General features: G+C 42.8%; 2 protein-coding genes across 2 annotated transcripts in view; both read right to left on the minus strand.

The window, feature by feature from the left end:
• The window catches only part of CYB5B (cytochrome b5 type B), a 29,869-nt gene extending 22,537 nt beyond the window's left edge, over nt 1-7,332 (minus strand). The window contains exon 1 of the mRNA XM_027119454.1: nt 7,082-7,332. Coding sequence (XP_026975255.1) covers nt 7,082-7,243 — 162 coding nt within the window. The 5' untranslated portion in view covers nt 7,244-7,332. The remainder of the gene's footprint in view (nt 1-7,081) is intronic.
• The window catches only part of NIP7 (nucleolar pre-rRNA processing protein NIP7), an 82,669-nt gene that overhangs the window by 8,216 nt on the left and 53,816 nt on the right, over nt 1-20,637 (minus strand). The window contains exons 5-6 of the transcript XR_003435446.1: nt 8,454-8,559; nt 7,505-7,584 (exon numbers count right to left, since the gene is read on the minus strand). The gene's annotated coding sequence lies outside the window, so the exon portion shown is untranslated. The remainder of the gene's footprint in view (nt 1-7,504; nt 7,585-8,453; nt 8,560-20,637) is intronic.

Here is a 20,637-nt window from a genome sequence, read left to right on the forward strand (position 1 = left end):
TGCCTGTGATCGATTCATTTCTATCTCAGACCAGCAATAATCAAGTGAAATACTTTAGATACAAAGGAAACTTTGTAATGTCCTCTTGGGAAGGCTTTTAGTGGGTCAACTGTCCACGGAATATGTGGTAGGGAGCAGGGGAAGCCTTTTGGCTTTTCCTTAAGTTCATTTACTAAGTATTACTGAAAGGAGGACAGAAACTTTATGTTTTAATATAGAAAAGAAAGAGGACAAATTGCTAACAGAAAATAATACTTCCAGATTACTAATTCTATGGAAAGGATAGGGGACAGATGGGCAGAAAAGAGGAGAATGTGAAGAATGACAAACAGTTACAGGATAAAAATCTTACTGGGAAAAAATTACACAAATTCTCTGTGAATGGAAATTCCATGCTGATGTAATAAAAATGTAACAATAGGGGGCTTCTCTGGTGGCGCAGTGGTTGAGAGTCTGCCTGCCGATGCAGGGGACACGGGTTCGTGCCCCGGTCTGGGAAGATCCCACATGCCGCAGAGCGGCTGGGCCCGTGAGCCATGGCCGCTGAGCCTGCGCATCCGGAGCCTGTGCTCTGCAACGGGAGAGGCCACAACAGTGAGAGGCCCGCGTACTGCAAAAGATCACCTGACTTGGAAAATGAAATCTAGAAACATTAAGATTACAGAAGCTGCAAAATTAGGCCAGCCTACCCAAACAGATTAGCAGAATACCTCATCAAAATAAGATACGGATGTTAAAGTTTTGGAGAGGACAAAAACTACTTCCTAAAAAACGGTCTGACAACTCAGAAAAAGATAATAGACCTGGGTGGTGAACAGCAGGAAATGGTGCAGGTCCATAGGTATTTGCATTTGGATTAGAAAGAACCTAGCAAGGCAGGGGTGTCACCCAGGAGAGGTTAACTTGATGGCTGCCAGAAATGGTGTAACCTTGGCAGTCACAATTGCTCACGGTCTGAATTTCAGGTCTGCAGATCTGAACATAACTTATTCCCACCAGATTACATACCCTTATCCCCACTGTACTAGGTACCACTGCTACAGATTCTCACAATTCCTTAGGCATCTTCATGGTACTATCACAATTGCAATTATTTATTTAATGTCTTTCTTCCTCCACTAGACTATAAGCTCCCTGAGAACAGGGACCATGGTTGTCTTATTCATGGCTGTATTCCTGAACATAGCATAGAACCTGGAACATAGTGAGATCTAGGGGGCGCTCACTCTGCCCTCCTTCCCTCCCATCTGCCCTCTCTCCCTCTCTGGCATGTATGCTGCACGAATAAATAAACCAAAGTCGATTTGTGATCAGGGCAGCTCACCTAGACAGTGCTGGAGTTTAAATTTTGCCTCATCTTCTTTCTAGCCTTCCCTAGGACCAACCACTTGAGATCGTTCAAGGAAAGAAAGCATACTTTCTACAGATTTGGTAATTCCACAAGCTAGATAATGATCAAATTGCACTTTTTTTTGACCCGCCTTGGAGAAATCCAGTAAGAATTGTTATTAGTCAGACACTGAAGCTTTCAAGGGGTACCCTAGGGTGGCACCAAACAGAGCCTGCATTCTCCATCTTTCCAAAGGCAAGACCACTCTACCTTACACGACAATTGCTTGTACACAGATCTCATCTTCCCAGCAAGTCCAAAGCATCTAATTCACCTTTAAATCTTCAGAGCATGCGCTAGTTAGTAAGCACTCAAAAGATGCTACAGGAAACAATATAATTTTTTATTATTAATAAAAATAACCACTAACACTTACTGAACTCTTTATGCCAGGTACCATGATAAGTCTATATGAATTACCTAAATCAATTGTCTCAACAACAACCCTGTGAAGTAGGTACTATTATCTCCCTTGAGGAGATGGAAAAAGGCCTTTACAGAGCACAACTGCCCAAGGTTACGGTAAAGTAGGAAACTGAACAAGACTCTTGAACCCCAAAGCCCACACCCAGCCATTAAAATGTGTTATATATATATCGCCAAATGTGTGTGTATATATGTATGTATGTATATGTATATATATATATATATATGTGTGTGTGTGTGTATCACCAAAATTCTCTTCAAAAGACACTTAAGAAAATGTAAAGGCAAAATACAGACTGTGAGAAAATACTCGCAATGCATATTTCTGAAAGGACTTGCATCCAAAATATATAAAGACTGCTTTCAAGTCAATAATAAGAAAACAAACCAATTAAAAATGAGCAAGACTGAACAGACACTTTACAAGACATGCAAATGGCCAATTAGCCCATGAAGATACTCAACATCATTAGTCATCAGGCAAATGTAAGTTAAAACCATTATTATATATCAGCACACATCCATTAGAGTGGTTAAAAGTAAATCACTGACAAAACATGTGTCAATGAGGATGTGGAGAAACTGGAAAACTAATGTATTGCTGGTGCGACTGGGAAAAGGTCTGGCAGTTGCTTAAAAAGTAAAACAAAGACAAAAACAAAAAAATATGACCCAGCAATCTCACTCCTAGCTATTTACCCAAGAGGAATGAAAACATATGTCCACACAAAGATTTGTACGTGGGCTTCCCTGGTGGCACAGTGGTTGAGAGTCCGTCTGCCGATGCAGGGGACACGGGTTCGTGCCCCAGTCCGGGAGGATCCCACATGCCGCGGAGCGGCTGGGCCCATGAGCCATGGCCGCTGAGCCTGTGCGTCCGGAGCCTGTGCTCCGCAACGGGAGAGGCCACAGCAGTGAGGCCCGCGTACCGCAAAAAAAAAAAAAAAAAGATTTGTACGTGAAAGTACAAAGCAGGTTTATTCATAATAGCCAAAAACTGGAAACAACCCAAGTGTCAATCAACAGGCAAATAGCTAAATTTTAGTATGGTTACAATGAAATTAGAAGCACTAAATAGGAATAAATTGCAGATACACAGAAAAAATATAGATGAATCTCACAGATATGTTAAGCGAAAGATGTTAGACAAATAAGAACACATACGGGTCTGCAGTGTTAGAAATCAAATCAGTGGTTGTACGGGAACATAGATGGTAGAAATGTTCTATACAGTGATTGTGATGGTGATTACACAGATGAGACATTTTTCAAAGCTCACTGAACTCCACATATAAAATCTATACATTTTATTATATGTACATTAGATCTCAATAGAGTTGACTTAGGCGGGGGAAAAACTTAGATGGCAAAATATTACTAACAACCCAAATGTTTATAAATATGAGACTGCTTAAACAAATTATAATCAGTCCAACAAATTCTATGAAGAATAAAGAAGTATTCCAGGTATGGATATGGAAAGACTCCTGAGATATACAGTTACATGAAAAAAGCAAGGCATATTTCAGCAGGTATTGTATGCTGTTACCTTATGGGTGAAAAAAAAAAAGTGGGAGGAACTACATTCACTTTTGCTTGTACATGCAAAACAAAACTCTGGAAGGATTCACAAACAGCAGTAGCTAACTTTAGGAGGAGGTCGAACTGGGCAGATGGGAGGAAGGCTTTTCACAACGTACCCGTATGACCTATTCAAAAAATGAAAAAATTATCTGTGTTCCAGAAAAAAGGTACTAATTCTAACTTCCCTCTATCACATTCCCAATCCTTCCAAATTATATCTAAGATGTGGAAGAAGCTGGTTGTAAAACAGACCTAATTCCATACTCTATAGCCATGAAAAAAAACTGAGGCAAATTCTAATGTAGTGGGCATAGGTTATCTGGTCAGACTGCCTGAGTTCAAACTCCACCTGTACCACTTAACATTATGACTTTGTGAAAGTTATTTCTCTGCTCCTCAGCTTTCTAATCTCTAAAATGGGTTGTTAGAAGGGTTAAAAAAGAAATTACATGTAAGCCACCAGAATAATAAGCACCCAAGAAATACTATTACTATTAAACCAAATCAATTAATAGACACTATAATTCAATTAAGGAATACTATGATTCCATTTCTACTTATACATATCTGTATACATTGGTGTATGCGTGGACGATGTAGAAGGATTCAAACAAATTCTTGGGGTTTAAAGAGTTTTACTTTCTTTCCTTCTGTATTGTTTTTCCCTCCAACCTAGTATTCCCACTTATGCCAACAGTCACTAAAAAATACATAGAAAGCTTTAAAACAGCACTACGTGTTGTTACTCTTTTCAGAAATGGTTAATTATACATAAAACAATGGCTTCCAAACTTTTCTCACTTGTGATACAGTAAGAAAACAAGAATATTAACTGAAACAAAGGTTCACAAAAACATGCTTTGTGAACAAAGGTTTACAAAATCATACTTACCCTTGCTAAGAGAGATGCACTTTGATATGTTCTAGTCAATGTCATAAGATATTGTAACCATTTTTATGTGATTTTCTTTCTAAACAGAGGTTCACAAAAGCTATACTTGACCTGTCCCCTCCTTGATCATACTGACCTCATCTAATACTCTCCAGCTACCATAACCTCCCTCACTGTTCGTCAAACACACTAGATATACTTACACCTCAAGGCCTTTGAACTTGCTCCCTCTGCCAGGAAAGCTCTTCCTGCAGATATCCACATGGCCGGCTCCCTTAACAGAAAGCCTTTACTCTAGTCCTCTTCTTAATCAAGCTATTTCTGGCCATCATACCTAAAATTTCAACCCCTCATCTTCACGCCCTCACCCCATACATGTCCACAGACCTCTTCCCTGCTTTATTTTTCTCCTTAGCACTTAACATAGCATATATTTTAGTTATTTACTCTGCTTATTTTCTGCCTCCCATAGATGGTAATCTCCATGAGGGCATAAATGCTTAACTCTCCGCTGCTGCATCCTCAGCACCTAGAACAGTATCTGGCACTTAGTAGACGCTTGATAAATATTTGAATGAGTAAGTGAATGAATGACTAGACTTGGAGTGAAGAAGAACACAGGGACAGAGATGCTGGAACAGGTAAGTTAGAATGGCTAACTACAGGTAAAGATTGGCAACTCAAGCTTGAAGGGCCGCCCCTGGCACACCTGTGATGTCTCTGGCTCCATCAGCATGTGGTAAACCAGGCTGGGAACCACTATTAAAGATTAAACTCATGTCCACTACACGCACTAAGTGTTCCTTCCAAGTTCATTATCTATTCTGAATCAATCAAGAAGAAACTGGGGGGGAAATGAAACCACAAATGAAAAACATTACTGGCCCATTATGAACTATGCTTTACCAGGCATGCTACAAGCCACACTTGAAACTTATTATGAGGCATACATCAAAGGACATAGCTAAGTCTAGAATTCCAAAGTAATACTGTGTAGACAAGAGAAACCAAGGTATTTATCTAAAGCACGCCCTGCCACTAATCAACTGTCTGACCAAAATCTCTCTGAACCGGTTTCTTATATCCCTGTTAAAATAAGGTTCACTACTATCCAACTCACTCTCAACTAGCTAATTTGAGGCTGAAATAACGGGAAAGCACTTTTAAAAGCATAAATGCCATACGCTCTACAAATACAAGAAGTTACTAAATTCTAAGATGTTACCTTATTGTCCACTAGAAAGATTTATTTAAAACAATGTCCTTAAAAAAAAAAAAGGGGGGGACCAAAAATAAAAGGGACTTCCCTGGTAGCGCAGTGGTTAAGAACCCGCCGGCCAATGCAGGGAACAAAGGTTTGAGCCCTGGTTGGGGAAGATCCCACGTGCTGTGGAGCAACTAAGCCCGAGCGCCACAACTACTGAACCTGTTCTCTAGAGGCCGCGAGCCACAACTACTGAAGTCCACGCGCCTAGAGCCTGTACTCCGCAACAAGAGAAGCCACCACAATGAGAAGCCCATGCACCGCAAGGAAGAGTAGCCTCCGCTCTCCTCAACTAGAGAAAGCCCGCGAACAGCAACAAAGGCCCAACGCAGCCAAAAATAAATAAATTTTTTAAAAAATTTATTTAAAAAAGTAATAATAAAATGAAACAATATTCTTTTTGGGAAATTTTACGTTTTAAAAGTTTTTATAGATTTATGAATCAGGATGTAGAGCTTTATCCCGTAAGCCCCAAATTAGTAGAAAACAAATTTTGCTAGTACATTTGCTCCAGAAAGAGAATGAAGCGAAATTAAACTTTTTCTCAGTTACAGCAGGATTATATTATGCAAGAACTTACAAGGAATTAACCATAAGATTATTAATCTATTACTCAAAATAAAATAATACACACCATAAATAAATAAATAAGCATTTAAAATATCCTAAACCCTGAGGGATTGGGAGTGAGGGGAATGACTGCAAAAAAGCAAGAGGGAACTTTTTAGGGTGATGAAAACACTCTTTCTTAATTGAAGTTGTGATTACATGGGTGAATACATTTGGCAAAACTCATCAAACTGTACATTTTAAATAAGCACAATTTATTGTATGTAAATTACACCTCAGTAGAGTTAAACAAATTGAAAGTCTGTTTCCTTGAAAACAAAACAATCACTCAGTTGTATCAGGGTCTTGAGAACTTGTAAAACCTAATACAAAAAAAAAAAAACCCTAATACAACAGGCTTGATTTACAAAAGAGGGTGACAGAACCTGAGTCAATGGCCAAAAAAAAAAAAAAAAATCAACTCATAACCTCTGGACTCAAGGTCAACTCAAAATAGAAAAAAGAAAGGCAGCATAATGGGGGGAAAGGAGGAGGCATCTCAGCTTCTCGAGAAAATGAAAAGCAAAAAATGATATTACTTCAGAAGGCATAGTGTAAAGGGCAGAGGTTTGGAGCTTTCAGACCTGGGTTCGAATGGCTCTAGGTTGTTAGGTGAGAGACCCTGAGTCTCAGTTTCCCTTTCCGTAAAGTGGGCATAATGGTGACTCAGAGTTTAGCCAAGCACGTCGTAAGTGCTCAATATGTGACTCAAGGCACGAGAGTTTAGTGACGGCTGGAAATGCATGCACACCTAAGGCCCCCCCATCTCCGTCTCGGAGTGTCGTGCTCCCTTCCGTACGCCTCTTCGCCCTCAGCCAGGCCTCACTTCCCTCCCATACACACCCTAGCAGCGTTTCCGGGCCCGACCACCCTCGCCGCTGCAGCTCCCAGGGGCCGCCCACCACCCGGGCCCCACCTCGTTAAGGAAGCGGGTGACATCGTAGACTCGCCCGTGGATCACCAGCCAAATCTCCTTCGGGGAGTTGCGTTTCGCCACCTCCTCCAATCGGTAATACGTGACGGAGGTCTCGACCCCTCGCCCTTTCCCATCGCTGCCACTTGCTTCCACAGTCTCCATCGGGCCTGAGGTACCTCTTCTCTACCGCTATCCCGGTTTCCGTTGCCAACTTCCTGCAGGTAGACCTCACGCTCAGTCCTCCCCGGCTTCCGTAACCCGGGCCCATAAGGCCAGCGGAGGCTCCTGGCAACAGCCAATTACGCTTCCTAATAGTTCCTGGTTCGTTTTCTTTTCACCAATGAAACGGGGGATTCAATTTCAAATCCCACCCACTCCTCGCCCGATCCTAGGGGCGTAAGCCTGGTTCGAGGTCCAACTTACCAATCAGGACCATCCATCTCCTCCAATCTCACCAATCAGATACCGTGATTTTGGAAAGGCGCCTAAGCGAGACACGTCGTCTGAAAGAGAAGTTTCTTCACTTGTCGTAGGGGCCTGCAGAATTCTGGAAGATGCGGCCGAATCACCATTTTCACGTTTCCCTTCCCTCTGCCGTGGATCCCTCCTGAATCACGCGGAACTCGTTTCCCCGCCCACTTCCGGCGCAGCCTCTGTTCCAGCCCCAGCTTTACATTTTTGCAGCCTCCAGGCTGCGATATGGCAAATCCATTTTTAGGCTCAGTCTCCTCCTCACCAGTAAAATGGGCATGATACACTCTACCCTGTAGAGAAATCTGGCCGATTAAGTGACAGAGAGTGTATACACATATATGCAGAGCGCTTGGCATATAGTAATCAATACATAAATAACAGGCGGTGGGCCGAGGCCTAGAGAAAGTGATTGGGGGTACGATATGTAGTATCCCAAGTTTGTGCCACTACTAAGAATCTGATTTTGTTGTATGTCAGTTTTATCTTAATAACGATCAGGGCGGAATGTGTGTGGGGGGGATCTGATTTTTAAGCGAATTCTTCAGTGATCAGGACAATGTACACTGTTTTCGTTTCTCTGTGTTCTAAAATAGTATTCGCCTCAACTGTCGCTGGCTAGAGGTTCCAGCATTTTCGAATTATGAGTTTGGTTTCTATGCAGTGTTGTTAGCTATTTATTTTTAACTGCCATTGCAACGTACAAACTGGTCATGGCGAGATGTCATTTTCATCGTGTCACTCTCCCATACCCATAATCCATCCCCAACCATTTCCACCATTCCCTTTAAGTCTTGTGCACCAGCCACTGACCCCTAAACCTACTGGTATAAGCCCACATCTGTGATCATGCCAGGTCCACCCACTTAAGATACCCCCCTTCCTTCCAGTGCCTACTCACCTTTCAAGGTCATGAAATTCCTTCTTTTTCACAAACTGCTACCATTATGAGCTCCGGTGATTCTATCTCCATATAGTACCTAAGCACATTACTATTTCAGAAATTTCTGAAAGAAACAAAACATTTACATATATATAAATTTAAGTGCTAGCAATAGAGATTTGTAGCAAATACAAAGGGACACAGCTCTGTACACATATATGTGAAATGAACAATTCACACTTAACCCCGGTGTGCGTGAGTCAACCGAGAAGGCTATGTTAAAAATGTAGATTCCTGGGAATTCCCTGTCGGTCCAGTGGTTAGGACCTGGCGCTTTCACTCCGGGGCCCAGGTTCGATCCCTGAACGTGAAGATCCTGCAAGCCACGTGGCACAGCCAAAAAACAAAAAGAAAATGCAGATTCCCTCCTGCCCAGACGTGGAGTCTCTTCCTCACCTTGAATGTTGGCTTGCTTTGTTACTTACTTTCGCCAACAGATTGTGGCAGAAGTGATACTGTGCAAGTTACGTCTAGACTTCAAGAGGCCTTGAATTTCCATCTTAACCATCTTAGAATGCTTCATGATGCTGTGAAGAAGCCTAGGATTAAAGATGTCGCCTACAAATTGGCATTTGCCATCTACCTCTACAAGGATCAAATTATGAAAGTCAGCAGCTGCTGACCTTCAACACCCATTGAAAGGAGTTAGGCTGGAGATCAGGAATGAGGCACTCTGTGCTCTGGGAAAAACTGGCAAAACAGGTCTTCAGATAGATATTTTCAGGAGACAATTTTATGAGCCCAATTCTTGCATCTCCTCAAATCTAGAAAAGCACTAAAATCCTTCATGGTGACGTCTGCTCCTCGTGACTAGCAGTAATCTTCACGAGACTAGCAGAAAACTTCTGCAAAAAATATGTGCTTGATTGCATGTACTCCCCCTTCACCAAAATCACATATATACTGACTTTCCCCACTACCTCTTTTTTTTTTTTTTTGAGGTACGCGGGCCTCTCACTGTTGTGGCCTCTCCTGTTGTGGAGCACAGACTCCGCGGCCATGGCTCATGGGCCTAGCTGCTCCGCAGCATGTGGGAACTTCCCGGACCGGGGCACGAACCCGTGTCCCCGGCATCGGCAGGCAGACTCTCAACCACTGCGCCACTAGAGAAGCCCTGTATGCCTTTTTTTTTTTCCTTATATCACTAACAAGGACTATTTTACACTAGAATTTCTAGTAGAACACTGAATAAAAATGGTGAAATGAGCAACTCTAGCTTGTTCCCAATGTTAGGAGGAAAGCATTCAGTCTTTCACAATTAAGTATGATGTCTAGATTTTTCAGTAGATACTCTTCATCTGATAGAGGGAAGAATTCTCCTATCTACCTTCTTTCCTGAAGTGTTTTTTTTTTCTCTTTAAATCATAAAAGGAGATTGAAGCCTGTTGAACATTTTTTCTGCATCTATTAGGATGATAATCGTTTGATTTTTCTCCTTTATTCTGTGACTATGGTGAATTACTTTGAATAGTTTTCCAAAACTTAACCATCTTTGCATTTCTGGGATAAACCTCACTTGGTTACAATGTTAGTCTTTTTTTATATATTGTTAAGTTCAATTTTCTACAATTTTTTTAAGGATCTTTGGGCTTATATTCATGAGGAATGTTGTTCTGCAGTTTTTTTTTTAAATAAATTTTATTTTATTTTATTTGTTTATTATTTTTGGCTGCGTTGGGTCTTCGTTGCTGTACGCAGGCTTTCTCTAGTTGCGATGAGCAGGGGCTACTCTTCTTTGGGGTGCGTGGGCTTCTCACTGTGGTGTCTTCTCTTGTTGTGGAGCACGGGCTCTAGGCGCGGGGGCTTCAGTAGTTGTGGCTCACAGGCTCTAGACTGCAGGCTCAGCAGTTGTGGCACACGGGCTTAGTTGCTCCGGGGCATGTGGGATCTTCCCAGACCAGGGCTTGAACCCGTGTTCCCTGCATTGGCAGGCGGATTCTTAACCACTGCACTACTAGGGAAGTCCCCAGTTTTCTCTTCTTGACTGTCTTTGATAGTTTTTTTTCAAGCTCTTTGATAAATATTTACTGAGTAACTACAGCTAAGTACTGTGTCTATATATTAAACAAAACTCAGCACAGTGCCTGCCACAGTGTCCTCAGTAAATGCTGGCTAGTTTGGCGTTATAATTTCTAGGTGCTATAAATGAGACCCAGTTCTCAAGGAAATTTACTCTCTTAAGAGGAAGACGGCATTTACCATATAAAACATTTTAACATTAACATTTTACTCCCATATAAAACATTTCAACATTAACATTTTACTTTCACTGTTTTTACATATGTATTAGAAAATCCTCTCCCCATCGCTGTCCAGCTGTGTGCTCTGAAATTTATCTCAGATAACAGGCTGGTGTGTGAGATGCTGCTCCAGGGTACTCGTTATTTACCTTGCAAGCTCATTTTACTGCTTTTGTATAAATGGTGGAAATGGAACAGGAAACTGTCAAGAAAGACACTGTGCATGCTCCCTGAGAATAGAGCAAGGAACGAGGATTCTGTCCCATTTTTTTGCAGACATCAAACACACTTCCTGGGTTCTCACACTCTTTTTGAGGGGGAAGTTCCCCTTTCCTGTTCCAAGAATAGAATACAAAAAGGTAGCCCTCAAATCTGTTCTCGCCCTTCTCAAGGTATTATGTCCCCTGACAACCTATTTTCATCCCCTGCCAGTGGGAAGACAAACTCTTAAAGCCATCACAGTCCAACACTCTCCTCCCCTTCCCAGAGCCAGGCCTGGCCATCCAGTATCAGGGAAGCTTCAGGAAACTGCAAAGTTAAGAGCCCATATTGTCCAAGATGTGGCCTCGGGGAGAGTTACTTGATTCCAAGCATCCTAGTGTTGTTCCAACCCTCCTGGCCAGCCTGACCTCTCTGGCCTGTTGGGCAGCCTCTTCTGGAACTTCCCCCAGAACCATCATATTGAGTTTTATGACTGTGGGGCTCCATCCCCACAGCCCAGCCCAGTTTCTAGAATCAAAAGAAACTGTAGCTGTGCAAAGAGCCATCCATAAGGATGCTTTCTACCCTGGATTTTGGTTCCTGGCTTCAGTACACCCACTTTTCTTCCTTTTAATGTTTTTTGTTTTTAACATGTACTAAATATTCATATGTTTCAAAAACAAAATTTATGTATATCTATATATCTATATATACACATGTATATGTGTATGTGTGTCCTTACAATGAAATATAATTCAGCAGTAAAAATAGCATGCTAAAACATGGATGTACCTTGAAAGCATCATGCTAAGTGAAAGAAGCCAATCACAATAGACCACATACTGTATGATTTCATTTATGTGAAATTTCAAGAAAAGGTACATCTACAGAGACAAAGTAGATTTAGTGGTTGTACATGGCCGAGGGGGTTGGGAGAAATGGGGAGTGACCACTAATGGGTATGAAGTTTCTTTTTGGGGGGCGGTGACAATGTTCTAAAATTAGACTGCAGTGATGGTTGCACAACCCTGTAACTATGCTAAAAGATACTGAATTGTATACTTTCAATAGGTGATTTGCATGGTATGTGAGTTATATCTCAATAAAGCTGTCGAGGAAAAAACAGACAAAGCTTAAGAGTGTTAGAAGTCTAATTCAGTGGTTAGGGGAAGGGCATAAGGAGGGGACTGAAAAACGTAAAAAGGCTACAATACTTCCCAGACGTGGGGCCGACAAAAAACATGGATGTGAAAAGACGTTAACACTTACAAGTTCTTTATCCTGTGACAGGTTCTTTTTGATAAAGATGGTCTAGTTCAGAGACTGGATGATGCCATTGTTTTTACTACAGTCTACTGAGCCAAAGGCCACTTTGAAACATTGTAATGTTTCCATAAACACAAAGTTTCCTTTAGGCTGGTTTTGCCCTCAGGATGCTTCAGTTGTCTTTGGTCAGTGACCTTTAGTCTGTAGAGGATGAGTAGCAAGGCACAGAAAGCTCCTCCGTGACTGTATTAATCTCTTCGTTGCTGCGCGCGGGCTTTCTCTAGTTGCAGCGAGTGGGGGCTACTCTACATTGCGGTGCGCAGGCTTCTCATTGCGGTGGCTTCTCTTGTTGTGGAGCACGGGCTCTAGGCGCGTGGGCTTCAGTAGTTGTGGCACGCGGGCTCAGTAGTTGTTGTGCATGGGCTTAGTTGCTCAGCGGCATGTGGGATCTTCCCTGACCAGGGCTCGAACCCGTGTCCCCTGCATCGGCAGCTGGATCCTTAACCACTGCACCACCAGGAAAGTCCCTAAATCAGATTTTTAAAGATATAATTTATATGCACTAATGTACTTTTTATAAACCATCATCCACGTTCATTTAAGTAGACACTTTCTCAGGGGAGTGTCTGAGGGCAGTGAACAATGGTTACAGATTAAGTGATAAATTAATAAATTAAGATAAGGGGTAGTAGAGGGAACAAGTTTTAAATTTAATTTTTTAAGTCCTTAATACTTCACAAGGCTCAAAACTAAAAAGAAAAAAAAATTAAACATCTCAATAAAAAGTCTCTTGGCCACCTTTTCTATATACTTTCCATTCCCTTCCACTTACCCACCCCAGATAATCACTTAATAATTTTTTGTGTATCCTTCCTGAGTTTCTCTACGCAAATGCAAGTAAATATAAATATTTATACTTAGTTTTACTCACATATATAAAAGGTGCTAAACATCACAGTTCTGCATCTTGCTATTTTTACTTAATGACATCTTAGATATGTTTAGATAATAATACATAAAGTGCCTCCTCATTTATTTTTACAGTTGCATAGTTTCCCATAGTTCAGTATTCATAGTTTGGTATGAATGTATCATAATTTAACTAGTCTCCTACTGATGGAGACTTGGGTTTCCAGTGTTTTGGAATTACAAATAATGCTGTAATTAATAACTTTGATCTTATATCACTGTACACATGTACAAGAAAAAATGGGACTTCTAAGCCAAAAGCACATGCATCCGTACTGTTAGCAACTGCCCCAATTTATATTCTCACTGCCCTTCATAGCAATGGTACAAATTTATATTCTCACTGGCAACGCACACGAGTGCCAGTTTCCTCAGAGCCCCACAGAGTGTGTTATCAAAGTTTCTGGAATATAACAATCAGACATTTTTAAAACTGTATCACACTCTAGGTCTGACTTGCATTTCTCTTATGAGTGAGGTCAAAGAACTTTTTCTATACTTTAGAGTCAGAAATGAATTTATCAACCTTCCATCTAGATCAATCTGAAAAATAATCTTAATGGGCAAGAATCTGTTTTGAGTTGAGATGGTTTGATTTCTACATGCCGAGCACAAGCTTACTTTAGGGGTATTCTCTCTGCCCAACTTCACATTTAGATTTTATCCTTCTAATCTCTGGTTAAGTGTCAACCCCTGGGTGAGGCCTCGGTGAGCCACCACATCCTAAGTGGATACTTGGTCCAACGCATCATTCTGTTTTCTTTCTAGAGAGTTCATGGCTACATGATATTTTTCTTTTCTTTTTTACTCTCAAAATCAACTTTATTGGCATTCTGGAAACAAAGCAAAAGATTATAACAATGCTTAATCAAGGTAAAAACAGTTGATTCTCAGTCAGAGAGCTTTGTGGTGTTTTAAATTACCCTGTCCCATCCCCTACTCTTCAGTTTGGCAGAAGCTTTGACAAAAACAGCCCCCATTCCTAGTAGAAGTTCTTAGTCCTGGAGGTAGTAGAAGTGACCTCATTCTTAAAGAATTGTGGTTGTTCATTTCAACCAGTCTGGTGGCTCCCTGAAGGGCCAGATCAAAAGACTTGCCCTCATTTTGCCTAACTCAGAACTCTCCCAAGTCTGAGGCAGCTACCTGGGGGGCATTAATAGATTTAAAGGCAAATGTATTAGCCACTGCCTCCCAGGACAAGGAATAATGGTTGGGCAAACAACAGACCAACCAAAAACAATAATATTTAGGTGTAGGTCTCTTTGAGACCCTGATTTTAATTCTTTTGAGTACCTGGAAGTGAAATTGCTAGATCTTATGGTAATTCTATTTTTAATTTTTTGAGGAACTGTATACTGTTTTCCATAGCAGCTGTACCATTTTACATTCCCACCAACAGTGCACAAGGGCTCCAATTTCTCCACATTCTCACCAATACTTATTATTTTTTTATTTTTTCATAGTAGTCATCCTAACTGGGGTGATGAGAAAAGAATTTGGCCTTGCCACTGGCCTGCTCAGGCAGCCCCAAACCCTGAACCTTTATTCTTAAAGCATTTTAACTTCGCATTAACTTTGAGCAGTGGACGTGAGACCCACCCCGGTTAAGTTCAGGTTAGGTTTGGGACACTGGGATATTTTCTTTCATCCATAATCATTGGATCTGGGCCTATAAATCAAATAGTTAAGACACAAAACACAAACAAGGTCGTAGTTTGTTTCTTCCTGCCCTCTGTTTTTCTTGGCATGGAAAAACTCAAGCTTTTCCTGACTGGGGATGGGTAGTGACACTGGGGGGTGATTCATTAAAAGTGGCCTGAGTAACTGGCCTTTTATTTCTTCTCATTCTTTCCCCTTATTGTCCCAACTAATGTAAGGAAACACATTGAATAAAATAATTCTCCTGCTGATAAAGAACTTTCCCCTGACTCTTTGTTCATTTGCAGCTATATGCTCCCAGAATCAAAATTTTGGAGCTGGGGAGGCCACTGTGGTAGATGTGACGGGTATTTCTTTTTATTTATGTATTTAATTTTTGTCTGCCTGGGGTCTTCATTGATGCGCAAGGGCTTTCTCTAGTTGCGGCGAGTGGGGGCTACTCTTCGTCGCGGTGTGCGGGCTTCTCATTGAGGTGGCTTCTCCTGTTGTGGAGCACGGGCTCTAGGTGCGTGGGCTCAGTAGTTATGGCACTCAGGCTCCATAGTTGTGGCTCGCGGGCTCTAGAGCGCAGGCTCAGCAGTTGTGGCGCACGGGCTTAGTTGCTCTGCGGCATGTGGGATCTTCGCAGGCCAGGGCTCGAACCCGTGTCCCCTGCGTTGGCAGGTGGATTCTTAACCACTGCACCACCAGGGAAGCCCCTTGATGGGTATTTCTGATAGAGAAGGAAGGTCAAGAACCCTGGCTTATGGAAGCCACCTTTTTCACTCCCTTTTCTCAACAGTTATCTATTATGTTAGGAAATTGTTTCTGTCCCCTGTGATCCTGGCCCCACAAGCAGGAGTTGGGTGTGGCTATGGGTAGTCACAGTTCCCTGTCTCTAAAATGGGTCTCAAGACACCAGTACTTTCCTCTCAAATAAGTGCCATTAATGTCAACCATTCCTAAGGCCAGGAGAGACAAAAGGAAGTGGTAACAATAAAAAATATTCACTTTATAGTACACATAGATCATAAGAGTAAGAGAAATAGCATAATATACCATTTTCATCTTTTACACTACATGCCGCTATTTTATTTAAAATATTTCTATAAATTTTTAAAGAAATAAAGAGTACATTTAAAATTATGTAGAGAGAGAAGGCTGGACAATAATAGACTAAAAAGCTAATAGCTATCTCAGGGTTGAGGGTTTCGAATTGATTTTAGTTTTCATGTTTATAATTTTCTGTATCTTTTCAGTTCTTCTCACAGATTGTGTATCACTTTTGTAATCAAAAAGAAATTATACTATAGTGTTATTTTATTTAAGTTGATTTGTGTGCCTCCTACACCTCTGTGGAAGTGGAACAATTTATTTTCAAAGAGGTGGGCATAGAAGGAGACAAGTGGGACGGAAGAGGTAAGGGACAGATATGACTATGCTCAGGGTCAGGGTGAGGCTGTGGAAAAATACCAGTGATGCCACACCCTCAGCATGGTTCTGGTCAAGGCCACGCCTGAATCACCCCACCACTGGCTTTATTTTTTGCCCCCTCCAAGTGAAATAATCCCAGTTTCTCTCACCTACTGTGGTAAACCTAGCTTCCTTGCCTTTGATCATTTTTGTGGCCTCCCTCTGAGCCTGCTCCCAGCACTCCACTATCTCTGTGGATTCCCAAAGAGACAAGCTCCTCCTGTGGGGACCAGCCAGGAAGGGGAGAGTGAGAGGATGAATCTGTGGGTGCCTGATACCCTAAGTGGATGGTTCTTGTTGACTTTTGAGAAGGGGCTCAATAAATAGCATGCCTCCTCCCTACTCAGGCTCTGAATCAATTGGCGGTCTGAGTGGTCAGGAGATGAATTATCTTCTGATAAGGCTATACATCGCAGAATGTAGCTGAGCATGTGAGCCCAACAGGCTTCCCTGAATCCTAGTTCAACAGACTTTCCCACAGTCCCAGGCAACAGTGGACCAGGGTGCCCTCCCCATGTGGAGGAAGAGAACTTGTGTTCCTTCCCAGCATCTCAATCCTAAGTGACCAGGAAGAGGAAGACACTGGGAGACTCATGCCCAGTTTCTCCTAACGCTCTCCTTCCCCTAAGTGCAGGAGAGGGAAGGCATGAAGAGGAGCCTGGGGCATGATGACCTTCTACAGGAAGGAAATATTTGGAGTGAGGGAAAAGCATATTCCTCTCCCGAAGTTCTTACTATTTCTTGGCTTATAGAACATTTTGAGGATAGGAAGCAAGTTATAAACCACCGCCTCAGAAAAGTGCATACAAGTGCTGGGCTTTGGTATTAATGATTTATATCTGCCTGCCTTTCCCTTTCTTCTGGTCTCTGTGCCCCATCTTCCCTGCGAGGAATTGTTTCTATTCTAGTGTATGTGAAGCTAGTGGGGCTGCCAATCAGATGCTCTGCCTCCCCTCCTTACAGATGGGGCATGTGATCCAATCTGTCCAGTGAGAGAAACTCATTTCCCTGACCCTGTTGTTTTAGGAATGGGCACTTGATTGAAGGCAGCCAATCAGGGAACAGGACTAAGGGCAGGAAGACTGCTTCTTTATATGAATACTGAACTGGAGAAAAAGTAAAGCTTGGAGCTCTCCACAGCTGTTTTGTCTGCCAAGTGGCAAGACTCTAAAAAATGGAGCCCAGGGCTTCCCTGGTGGTGTAGTGGTTGGGAGACCGCCTGCCGATGCAGGGGACGCGGGTTCCTGCCCCGGTCTGGGAAGATCCCACATGCCGCGGAGTGGCTGGGCCCGTGAGCCATGGCCGCTGAGCCTGCGCGTCCGGAGCCTGTGCTCCGCAACGGGAGAGGCCACAACAGTGAGAGGCCCGCGTACCACAAAAAAAAAAATAAAAAAAAAATGGAGCCCAACAAAGCAGAAAGATGCCCTGGGGATGTTTTTGACCCTTTGATGTAGTCAGAAACGAAATCTAGTCTTGTGGTTACATGAGCCACTAAATTTTCCCTTTTTTGGCTCAAGCTAGTGTCAGGCAGATGTCTGTTCTTTGCAATGTATGTGCACACATAGAACTTGGCCTCCACTTTCCAGGGGTGCTTAGGCTATGAAGCCCAAACATCCATTGGATGTTCAGAGCCCCTTCTGTTAGTGGTGCCCTTTATAAATTTGAAAATTGATCAAGTATTATTCTAAAAGATTCAGATAGCTCTGGCTACTGCATTTTGGGCACCAATACTTGTTTCTTCATGTTGACGCCACTTCTGCTTGCCAGCAACTTGGAAACCATACTAAAAGCACAGGCTGGAGGGCCTATAGCTTGAGAGAAGACAAACAATATGGGTGTGTTGGAATGCAGAAAATGCTAGGAGCAAGTGACTGATCCTCTTTTCCTTTATATGTAACGGATGAGAGTTGGAGGTAGAAAGAAGAGAAAGACAATCCCACCCAACCCAAAGAGGATGTGTGGGCAAGTTAACATGCAAAATGGCGATAGAAGATTGATGCAGGGTGGTGTAGAAAAAGCTATGGAAGAACAACAGCTCACTTTTTTTTTTTAATTGGTTAATGGTTTGGGGTTTTTTTTGGAAATTTATTTATTTTAATTTTTGGCTGCATTGGGTCTTTGTTGCTGCGTGTGGGCTTTCTCTAGTTGCAGCGAGCGGGGGGGCTACTCTTCGTTGCGGTGCGTGGGCTTCTCATTGCGGTGGCTTCTCTTGTTGTGGAGCGCGGGCCCTAGGCGCACAGTCTCAGTAGTTGTGGCACGCAGGCTCAGTAGTTGTGGCTTGCGGGCACTTGAGCACAGGCTCAGTAGTTGTGGCACACGGGCTTAGCTGCTCCTCGGCATGCGAGATCTTCCCGGACCAGGGCTCGAACCCATGTCCCCTGCATTGGCAGGCAGATTATTAACCACTGCGCCACAGGGAAGCCCAACAGCTCACAATTTATTTTTTTATATATTTTTAAAATTTTATTTATTTATTTATTTTTGGCTGTGTTGGGCCTTCATTGCTGCATGAGGGCTTTCTCTGGTTGCTGCGAGCCAGGGCTACTCTTTGTGGTGGTGTGCGGGCTTCTCACTGCGGTGGCTTCTCTTGTTGCGGAGCACAGGCTCTAGGTGCGCAGGCTTCAGTAGTTGTGGCGCGCGGGCTTCAGTAGTTGTGGCATGCGGGCTCAGTAGTTGTGGCTCGTGGGCTCTAGAGCGCAGGCTCAGTAGTGGCGCATGGGCTTAGTTGCTCCGTGGCATGTGGGATCTTCCCAGACCAGGGCTCGAACCCGTGTCCCCTGCATTGGCAGGCGGATTCTTAACCACTGCGCCACCAGGGAAGTCCTCACACTTTATTAAGCATTTACTCTAGGCTAGACATTAAACACTTCACATGCATTTTAACAATTCTAGGTGGTGGGTACTACTGTTATTCCTACTCTACACGAGGTAAAACTGAGATGAGAGGGTTAGGGGTTGTAAGAGCATTCCACAGCCCGTAGAGGCAGGATTCCACATCAGGGTCATGGGAATCCTGCACTTCCTAACCACCACGTTCCCTCTCTAGTTAAAGACCCAAGCTAGAACCTAGCTTCTGTCACTTGCTCGTTGAGTGACCTTGGACAAATCAGCCTCTCTCAGCTTGTTGCCTCACCTGGAAAATTCAGGTATTATACCAGGTAACTTTTTTCTTAAAACTCTTTCAACTCAAAAATTCAAAAAAAAAATTCAAAAATTGCAAAAACTTTTAAAATACCCCAACTCCCCAATCTAGGATTTATATTCTTGGCCTGAGCTTTGCCCCTAAAGACTGTATAGATTGGTTTTTCCCATGGATTTAGGATCAAAGGGCTCCTTTGGGTTATGTGTTCCTTTGAAATGGATTCAAAGGCATGCGTTTTCAAAGTGAAGGGGAAACTGGAAAGCCTTCATCCTTGCTGAGTGAATCAGCATCCCAGAGCACAGGTGACAAGTCCTGAGCTACCCCTTCACTGTCTGATAAACCCACAGGTCACGGCTCTGAACTCAACCCCACTTTTCCTTCTTCCTGCCCCCTTTATGGGCTTTCTGATAAGGTGCCCCAAGTCAGCTGTGACAGTGTTTTCTCTCTCTGCAAACAGTCCCCAGGGCGTGCACTCTGCCTGCAAGCTCCCCAGCTGCTTCCAGCTCTCTCAGCCCAGAGCCCTTTAATTGCTGCATTCCAACAAATTAGCCATGTGACAGAAGATTATTTTTAACTTCAATAGAGCAGCTCCCTCTCTTTTAATATATCATGCTTGGCCCACATTCCCTCGGTGAAAAGGGCACCACCGGCTACTTCTGAGAACTTTTAATTACTCCAATTGTTTGCAAAACCCTTAGAAGATTAAATTTTTTTTTTCTTTCTCCTTTCCCAGTTTCCCCATTTGCTATTTAATGAAAGCTGAGGCTGAGTCCAACTTGGGGATTTACCAGCTTTAATGGGTCTCCCCAAATCCTCTCTAGCTGCCCCCATTCTCTGTAAGATAGTTTTTTTAAAGTGCAAACCCGCTGGGGGATGAAGGGAGGGCAAGTTCCAGAGTAACAATCCCACATAGAGCCCCAGAACGTGGCAGGACGAAGGTGGCAGGACAGAGGTGGCTGGTGGCGTCAGGAAGACTGAGCACTAAACATCTCTTAGGTTTTGGGACCCTCCAAGAGGATCCTGATGATCGAGCCCGACACTGAATCTGAGCCTTTCACCTTCAAGTAAACCACACAGAACAATGAGCATCTCACGGACCACCATGTGGACCAAAGGCCCTTCTCCAGTTTTTCTGAATTTCCTAAACCCCAGATACTTCTTTAATCTCATGAGGCCAAGTGGGCAGTGTGGCCAAAAATGATTGAGGTTGTAT

The sequence above is a fragment of the Aethalodelphis obliquidens genome, unplaced genomic scaffold (assembly GCF_003676395.1).
Source record: "Aethalodelphis obliquidens isolate GAN/ISIS:26980383/991018 unplaced genomic scaffold, ASM367639v1 scaffold20, whole genome shotgun sequence".
Lineage (NCBI taxonomy): Eukaryota > Metazoa > Chordata > Mammalia > Artiodactyla > Delphinidae > Aethalodelphis > Aethalodelphis obliquidens.